The sequence below is a fragment of the Corella eumyota genome, chromosome 2 (assembly GCF_963082875.1).
Source record: "Corella eumyota chromosome 2, kaCorEumy4.1, whole genome shotgun sequence".
Classification (NCBI taxonomy): Eukaryota; Metazoa; Chordata; class Ascidiacea; order Phlebobranchia; family Corellidae; genus Corella; species Corella eumyota.
Window position 1 is genome coordinate 8,080,463 of NC_137491.1, and position 10,302 is coordinate 8,090,764.

At 28.8% G+C, this 10,302-nt stretch overlaps 1 protein-coding gene across 1 annotated transcript; it reads right to left on the reverse strand.

The window, feature by feature from the left end:
- Positions 1-248: 248 nt before the first annotated feature.
- LOC145743053 (cytochrome P450 4F2-like) lies at positions 249-3,788 on the reverse strand. The gene is made up of 12 exons (XM_082560926.1): positions 3,504-3,788; positions 3,258-3,345; positions 3,016-3,172; positions 2,865-2,918; positions 2,588-2,715; positions 2,296-2,426; positions 1,941-2,045; positions 1,687-1,831; positions 1,316-1,506; positions 1,093-1,223; positions 748-895; positions 249-609 (listed from the first exon to the last, which is right to left on the reverse strand). The coding sequence occupies exons 1-12, from the start codon at positions 3,626-3,628 to the stop codon at positions 435-437; spliced, it is 1,578 nt and encodes a 525-aa protein (XP_082417052.1). The 5' UTR covers positions 3,629-3,788; the 3' UTR covers positions 249-434.
- Positions 3,789-10,302: the final 6,514 nt, after the last annotated feature.

Below are 10,302 nucleotides of genomic sequence, written 5' to 3' on the forward strand. Positions count from 1 at the left end.
GTGTCTTAATATATAAAACTGAGTTACCTTTTTTATTTTTCTTTATTTGAGCATTTTTTTCCACAAAAAAGCTTTTTGTGTGAAGACGTATATGTTAATTTTTAGTACTTCTTTGTTAATTTGAGAAAATCGCTTTGCTGTAAATGTAGGTGTCTTTGGTTTGACTCTCGCTAAATGCCTTACTACCAAAAATATGTACATATATTCAAGGAAAACAACACCTTAAATATTACACAACGCATGACTGAGCACACTTTATTTTGCATCATTTTAACACTTCAACACATAATAACAAATTTTAAGTTTACATAATTTTAAGTTTTATTAAACACACACAAAAATTGCATACAGAACATAAAATAATTATAAATAAGTGGCTTGAATTATGATGGCAAAAATTAGCAAACTACATAACAAAAATAGTTGGCCCATATTTAAACATTAGCCCGTCGTTCAGTGATTAAGTATAAGCCACCACGTGTGCGATAAACAATTTCGTTACATCTGACAATTTTGTGATCTGGGTCTACAGAAAATTTAAAGTTTTGAATGGCATGCACTAATGCTATCTTGATCTCGTTCAAAGCGAAATTCTGTCCAATACAATTCCTAAAAAGTAAAAGTTTATTTTTTGGTATTTTTGAAGTGAAAATGAAAGATTTTTTTATAATCATAATAATCTAAGTTCTTAATTTATTTGTTTTTAACAACATTTGTGCAAATTTTTAAAACAGATAATCTTTGTACCTGTGACCTGCAGAGAAAGGTACATGAGCATGACTATGTCGTCTTGAAACACTGTCCACATTAAATCGATCTGGATCAAACTTTTGGGGATTCTTCCAAAATTCGACATGCCTCTGTGACCCAATCATTGAAATTTGTACCAAAGTGCCTTAAATCAGACACAAATGGTCTAAGTTTAAATCACTTAATATCACCAAAGCTATAGTTTATAGAAAATGAATATATGTTGTTCTATAAACAGTTAATAAAAGTCTTAGTTTTACATTTTAATTTACTTTTTGCTAAAAAGCTAAAATAAACAGCTATAAATTCTCGTACAAATTGATTGACAAAAATTGTTTTTACCTTTTAACAAAGTCTTTCCCTTGAAGTGAATATCTTTGTTGAGTTGTCTGGTTACTGCGGGAACAGGAGGATAAATTCTTAAACTTTCCTTTATACACCTTGAAAGATGGTGTAACTTGGGAAGATCATTCCTACAATTAATAAAGTCGTGACATTTTATTTTATTATTTTTTCGGAAAACCTAAAGAAGTTGTATGCATGATCAAGATTTCCTTAAAATTACCATTTTACATATTTTCTTTCACCCATTGCCTCTTTGATTTCTTCATAACATTTGGTTTGGTGTCCCGGATTACAAGCCAAACAGTAAAGTGACCATGCCAGACCACTGGCAGTTGTGTCATGACCTTCAAACATAAATGTATCAACCTCTGCTCTTATCTCGCTGTCAGTTAGTCCTTTTCCACTTTCATCCTAGATGCACAAAAAAAAATTTAATTTAGATTTTATTTTTTCATGCTTTCATACCAGAAGAAACACTTAAATTGTTTTACGAATGTATTACAATCCTAAATACTCAAATTTGATTCTGGATTTTGAAAGGATTTTTAGCTTAATTTCGGAAATTTAACCAATTGACAAAAATGACATTACCTTGGCTTGTAAAAGCATGTCGAGAAAGTCAAGATATTCTCGCTTTGCTTTTTCCTCTTCTGTTTCATTTTTTCTTTTTGCAATCACAGATTCTGAGAAATGATGAACCCTGTCGCATGCTTCTTTAAACTGTTTTCCTTGATCACTTAAAAAAATAAAATCATAAAAATAAAACTTAAAAAGAAGATAATAATTAAAGTATATACATTAATAAATTTAATGAATTTTAATGATAATTAGGTATTAAGTGAAACCTTTTGTTGTAAAAGTGATCGATTCGGTGAAGAAGATTTTTATCACGCTGCCGATTGATAAGTAAAGTTGAGAGGCTTAAAATTGAACTGATGTAGTTGTTTTTTCTAAAAACAATTTAAAATATTTACAAAAAAAATTATTATATTTTATTATATATATTTATTAAAACCACGCTCAACCGCGAAAGTAAACTTTTAAAAGCTAGGTGTCAGATTTCGAAATATTTTAGTTAAATCTTTAACATAACAACACTCATTTAATGTTTAAATATGTGTGCACAGTGTATTAAAACTTTAAAAAATAAAGTAAATAAACTTAGGTTACTTTTTATTTTGACAATTAGATTTAGGTTACTTTTCATTTTGACAATTAGACTTGTAGCTCATTAAGGCCTGGAGTATTGTGTCAAGGGTCATAAGACTACTTTGCTGAAAAACTTCAATACTTTTGCTATCACAATTCTCAGTCCATTGTAACCATTTATCCTAAATAACAATAACATTCTTAAAAATTTTGACACTTGAAAAAAACATAAAAATAAAAGGTACCTTACAAAAGAAACATATCAAAAAATAATTAAGCACTTTAGTAATATAAATCAACACTTAACTGTGCAATTAAATAAAAAAAAATAATACCAACTTACCACCATTGTAGTAGAACTGTTGTTCATGATTTCAATGTAAGGTTTTAAAATTTCAAAGTGGAAAGCAGAGGTTAAAAGCCTTCGATGGCGAAACCATTCTTTGTTATTAAGCACCAATAAACCTCGTCCTAAACCAATTAATCTTTATTAAAAACAACCAAAATGAGTTAAATTTAAATTATTTTGCATACGAAAATGTCATATATTACTATAACTTGAAAGCACAGAACAACAGTTACCAAAGTATTTTCCTATATAAGTAACAAAAATATATTACCAAGCCATGGAATAAGACTGCCATAACCTTGTCTTGATTTTGGAGCTTCAGATGCTAAAAAATCAATAAAATCATAATGGCAAATATAAGGTGTTTTAACATTTACAGAAAAAGGGACCTAATATTTTAAAATACAAAAGTTATATATTACCTGAGGCACCCAACACCAGTTTGATAAGTTCAGGGTGGTGAATGGCAACAAAACAATTAAAGGGTCCTGGATAAATAGTAAATCCAATCGGAAATTGTTTTTCCTTTTCAGTAAAATAAGGAATAAATTTTCCTGGGTCGGTATTGCCTTTGGTTACCTAAATATAAAATAAACTAGCTACAACTTTGAAAGATATAAAACAAAAATTAAAATTTGTTTAGAAAAAAAAAGATGTGAATTACCTGGCCAAGGTGACCCCAAAACCAATGGCACTTTGGCCCAGGCCAATCTTTGCGAAGATTCATGCGAAAAACATAAAATTTCCATAGTCTAAACACAAATAATTAGTTCACACTAGTAATTTTGCAAATTATCAATTGTTTTCTATCAATGCATAGTTAAAAATAAGTTTTATTAATAATCAGCATATAAATCTAAGCTATTAGTTTCTTAACACAAATTATCATAATGTAGGCTACATTTCATACCTGCTTGCAAATTTTAGTATATATAAAATAAAACCAGCCCAAAAGGTAGTGTACAGCAAAATTTTGAAATAGTGAAAATATGTACTTGAATTCAGGTCGAGTATCTCAGTTTTAGTTAGTTCCATTTTTAATCAGTTTTATTTTATTTTAACTTACTAAATGCTAAAACACATTTAGGTGGATTTTAAGGCGCAACTATACGTAGAAAACTTAAGCATGTAAAGAATGTATGTAACTTTTGTAGAAAACAAAAACCCTAACTGCAGCCTTGGCTCAAATGCTTGCTTCAACCTTTGTACAAATGATTAAGAGAAAGTCACAAGTCATAATGTTTTGTTTACATTAGTTGGTCAAAAAATCAAAACAGGAGGTTGCCAAAACGTTTTAAATTTTGTCGTTGCTAACATTTTATTTAGTTGGCAAACCTGCCTTAACCAGTTTCAAAGATTTATATTATTGCAATTACACCTTATCAAAGGTGGGCACTAAACCGTTAATGCGTTAATCGTTAATTAACGAAGTTAAATTTTTCGATAAACTTTAACTTTTAAGTTAACTTTAAAAATCGTTAACGGACCTGTTAACTTTTGTTAAATTGTGCTTCCGTTAAATTAAGTCCGTTAATTTTATATTTTTGCTAAGTTTACCATGTTAATATAAAAGTATATATGTTTTATTTTTCCGTTTATTGGGTTTAATCGTTTCAATAAACGATGTATACCACCACCACCTGGCCGCTGTTATTTGGGCATTCTTTCAGCTTTGAAAACGTCATTTAAACTTACGTTTGTGTAGTTAAAATATCAACTAAGATAAAAACTGCTGTTTTTTTAAAAAATAGGGCCGTTTCTTTGTTTGTTTTATTTAAATTTTAACGTTAACGGTTATCGATAACTACCGTTACATTTTGTTTAATTTAACTTATTAACGTTAACAAAGTTAATGTACTATGTAACGAATTATCACTTAACGAAGTTACTTTCTGGGTTAACTGTGCCCACCTATGCACCTTATTTCGATACTACGGGTTTAATGTACTTTACTTATGTCAAGATCAACTAGATTTATTGGATAAATAAAATATGGTTCGAAATCGTTCAATCATTTTTAATTACCATCTATTTAAGCAAATATAGATATAAACTAGATTTAAATAAAAAAACTCATTACGTAATCGCAAATGGAGCACAAACTACGGGATAGAGATTTTTTACGACGCTCGAACAACTTATCTAACTTATTAATCTTCTCGCCTTATCTATAATTGCGGTATAACCGGAAATAGTAGTAGTGGGAGTACTAGCGGGACTAATAACAAATCGTATGATATACTGCAGAAACAATAGATTAGGGAAAATTTATTGTTATGAAGCAATGCAAAAATAGATTTATTTGATAAATAAAATATTGTTCAAAATCATTTGAATATTTTTTTTAATAATTATTAAGAATAAAAAATATGCTTCAATTTTAATTAAGAATATAACATAACTTAATAAATGAGATATTAAATTGTGAATAATTAGACTAAACGGGGGGTCTTTGCCTCCCCTCTAACAAAAATAGTTAAAATTTTAACACATTTTTTACTTATTGGCATTACTTGTTAAGGCATTAAATTGATATTGAAGTTTTAATAAATAAACAAGTATTTAAATAAAATAAACAATCAAAAATTAGTTTTTAAATAATATTAATATTGGAACACAGTATTATTATAAACAACGTACCAAAATTTTAGAACTTAATATATAAAATTAAAAGTTATTTTAAACAAAATTCGGATGATTAAGAATAATAAAAAGAATAATAATAATATTGACAATAACAATATGTTTCGAAGTCTAAGATTTCTAACAATAATAAATTGCAATGTGCAACTCTTCAAAAAAAATACAAAGCATTTATGAAAGGTGGGCTTGATCATTAAAGATATGATAATAATAACTAAATTAATTTGATTCAACATACTCTATTATCAAATCATTTTGTTTAGGTGATTACATGCTTAGGTAGTGATATTCAAGGTTATGTTTTTAATAATTCTTTTATACAAGCAGAATGCGTATTACAATAATTAAATATATAAGTAGTTAATCAATATTAAAAATATTTTATTCACGTAAATCGCTTTTTTCATTTCCAATAAATTCTATATTAGGCGTATCTCTTTGAATTCCTAATGCGTGTCTATCATATAACACATATTTGGACCAAGTTGATCTTATTGAGTGATAAAACCAATAACTTTGGGTGCAAATTTCGACTTCAAGCAAAGACAAAAAATCGCCATAGTCCTCGACCTCGTTTAGGCATGCTGGTTTTTCACGAAGTAACGACATTACGTGGGTAATATTTAACACCCGGTAACCCAGCTCATTTAAACCACGTGTAACTTTCGTCATCATTTCGCTTAGGCTTGGAGGGAATGCAAGATAAATTGTCTTGGTGTTTATATTGGTATTGTTGTTTAACGCTTTCTAAATAAAAATATTGTTACTTTTTATGGTCTTTAAGCACATAATCTTGCAGGTTATTTTTCAAATTACATTTTTTAGCTACTCTATTATGCATACCCTTTTGTTTGTTAGTGATTTAGACAATCCGAGCACAAATATATTGCTTGTGACCTTCTCCACTATTTTTTTGTAATTCTCATATCTTTGGTTCATCATCCATTCATAATTGTATCTCCAATGAACTGCTATATATGGCGTTCCTTAATCAACATGCATTGGACAAGTTATTTTGGGTTAAGTTGATTCGACCACAGATATATTCGTTATTTCCATATCTTAAAGCCCATACTGCGTTATTTTATTAAATTTTAAAATAAATTAACTTATGTTATAGTATACGTTACTTAATATGTTTTGAACAATTGTTTTTCCTAAATTCACAACGCACTCTGGCTTCTGTATAAAATTCCACAGGTGAGATAATAACATCCAACTTGGCATTTGTAGTAAATCTAACGATTCTGGTATTTCTGGCGCAGGTGTTATATCAGGAAATCTTACTTCTATAGATCCTAATGCACCGAGCAAAACGACACATTTTTTATCGGTATTAAAATGTTTATAAATATCATTAGAGTAAGTACTAAGTGCATGGTGTATTTGATATACCACCGTGCTCTGGTCGCGTAAAGAGATATCGTTTGGAAGCTTTTGCAGTTTGGTATCTTGGCTTTGAAATACATAATTTTGCCCAAGATCCATACCTGTTCTATTTTTGATTTGTTTTTGTATATTTTTTTTCATTTGACCATGCTGAAAAAATAAATAACACGTTAGATGGACAAAGGTTTTCAAATGTAATTGTTGTTTTATAACTATAGTTTTACCAAGAAAACAGCATCAAATTTATTGTCACAAATTTTCTTCATTTCTTTCTGGGTTACTATAGTTACGAATTGACGTAGTCGATTGATGTTAATTCGTTGTTTGTGTGAAATAAATTCTCTTCCTGAAGTAAGGTGCTTGTGAAAACGAGGAATAACAATCGTTCTTAAAAATAATATTGTTAAACATAATATAAAAAACCGATAAAGTTTTATTTCCGATAAATTGTATTTTCAATTTAATTTAGACAGATTTTAATCAAAACATGAATTGTACGGGCAATACCTGTTCAAATGAATTGCCATATAAATTGCCTTAAATAACTCAAGGTATTGGTTATTAGTTCCCCCTCCTAGTGAGACATAAAGCAGCTTGGACTTATCTAGTTTAATGTATGGTAAACTGTCTAATTTTAATCCTACCGACTTTTCTTCATTAACTAGAAAGTTATGTTTGACCTTTCTGAAGTGTTTTGTTTGGAAAACTATTTCATAAAACGTAGTGCTTGCACAATAAATAATTAGGATTCCAACCCAAAATAAGTAAAACCTAGTTGAACACAATATTTTAATACTTGACATTCTAAAAAATCTATAAAGTTTTTGTGAGCTTTTGGGCACATTAATTTAATATTTAAACTGGCATTACAATTATGCAGCTAATCGCAAAGCATATGTTGTCAATCGCAGAACAAATTAATGCAATTTATTTTTCCGGTTTGGCTATTGTACAATAGTCTTATTTGAAACGTTTAAAGCTATTTAAATACCCTGCTTTCTGTATGTTTTTTTTTATTTCGGGCTACTTAACCACAATTGGTGATAAGAGACCATCTAACATTTTAATTGTAAGACATTACTTTTTTATTTTGAAAAAACTTTTAAATAAGCAGTTATCGCATATAACATGATTTTAAGTAAAAATAAGAATAGGAACGAAACATTTTTAAAAATTTTGTTTAGTGTTTTATAAACAGTTGATTTTAACTAAATTTTTGAGTATTTTTGACAAAAAACGACAACTTTTTAAATAAAAGCATTACTAGGTGGCGTTATTTAGTCAATGTATCATGTATTGACTTAATATACAAAATTAAAAGTTATTTTAAACAAAATTCGAATGAGTAAGAATAATAAAAATAATAATAATATTATTGACAATAACAACATGTTTCGAAGTCTAAGATTTCTAACTATAATAAATTGCAGTGTGCAACTCTTCAAAAAAATACAAAGCATTTATAAAAGGTGGGCTTGATCATTAAAGATATGATAATAATAACTAAATTAATTTGATTCAACATACTCAATTATCAAATCATTTTGTTTAGGTGATTAGATGCTTAGGTAGTGATATTCAAGGTTATGTTTTTAATAATTCTTTTATACAAGCAGAATGCGTAATACAATAATTAAATATATAAGTAGTTAATCAATATTAAAAATATTTTATTCACGTAAATCGCTTTTTTCATTTCCAATAAATTCTATATTAGGCGTATCTCTTTGAATTCCTAATGCGTGTCTATCATATAACACATATTTGGACCAAGTTGATCTTATTGAGTGATAAAACCAATAACTTTGGGTGCAAATTTCGACTTCAAGCAAAGACAAAAAATCGCCATAGTCCTCGACCTCGTTTAGGCATGCTGGTTTTTCACGAAGTAACGACATTACGTGGGTAATATTTAACACCCGGTAACCCAGCTCATTTAAACCACGTGTAACATTCGTCATCATTTCGCTTAGGCTTGGAGGGAATGCAAGATAAATTGTCTTGGTGTTTATATTGGTATTGTTGTTTAACGCTTTCTAAATAAAAATATTGTTACTTTTTATGGTCTTTAAGCACATAATCTCGCAGGTTATTTTTCAAATTACATTTTTTAGCTACTCTATTATGCATACCCTTTTGTTTGTTAGTGATTTAGACAATCCGAGCACAAATATATTGCTTGTGACCTTCTCCACTATTTTTTTGTAATTCTCATATCTTTGGTTCATCATCCATTCATAATTGTATCTCCAATGAACTGCTATATATGGCGTTCCTTAATCAACATGCATTGGACAAGTTATTTTGGGTTAAGTTGATTCGACCACAGATATATTCGTTATTTCCATATCTTAAAGCCCATACTGCGTTATTTTATTAAATTTTAAAATAAATTAACTTATGTTATAGTATACGTTACTTAATATGTTTTGAACAATTGTTTTTCCTAAATTCACAACGCACTCTGGCTTCTGTATAAAATTCCACAGGTGAGATAATAACATCCAACTTGGCATTTGTAGTAAATCTAACGATTCTGGTATTTCTGGCGCAGGTTTTATATCAGGAAAACTTACTTCTATAGATCCTAATGCACCGAGCAAAACGACACATTTTTTATCGGTATTAAAATGTTTATAAATATCATTAGAGTAAGTACTAAGTGCATGGTGTATTTGATATACCACCGTGCCCTGGTCGCGTAAAGAGATATCGTTTGGAAGCTTTTGCAGTTTGGTATCTTGGCTTTGAAATACATAATTTTGCCCAAGATCCATACCTGTTCTATTTTTGATTTGTTTTTGTATATTTTTTTTCATCTGACCATGCTGAAAAAATAAATAACACGTTAGATGGACAAAGGTTTTTAAATGTAATTGTTGTTTTATAACTATAGTTTTTACCAAGAAAACAGCATCAAATTTATTGTCACAAATTTTCTTCATTTCTTTCTGGGTTACTATAGTTACGAATTGACGTAGTCGATTGATGTTAATTCGTTGTTTGTGTGAAATAAATTCTCCTCCTGAAGTACGGTGCTTGTGAAAACGAGGAATAACAATCGTTCTTAAAAATAATATTGTTAAACATAATATAAAAAACCGATAAAGTTTTATTTCCGATAAATTGTATTTTCAATTTAATTTAGACAGATTTTAATCAAAACATGAATTGTACAGGCAATACCTGTTCAAATGAATTGCCATATAAATTGCCTTAAATAACGCAAGGTATTGGTTATTAGTTCCCCCTTCTAGTGAGACATAAAGCAGCTTGGACTTATCTAGTTTAATGTATGGTGAACTGTCTAATTTTAATCCTACCGACTTTTCTTTATTAACTAGCATGTTATGTTTGACTTTTCTTAAGTGTTTTGTTTGGAAAACTATTTCATAAAACGTAATGCTTGCACAATAAATAATTAAGATTCCAACCCAAAAAAAGTAAAACCTAGTTGAACACCGTATTTTAATACTTGACATTCTAAAAAATCTATAAAGTTTTTGTGAGCTTTTGGGCACATTAATTTAATATTTAAACTGACATTACAGTTATGCAGCTAATCGTAAAACATATGTTGTCAATCGCAGAACAAATTAATGCAATTTATTTTTCTGGTTTGGCTATTGTATAATAGTCTTATTTGAAACGTTTAAAGCTATTTAAATACCCTGCTT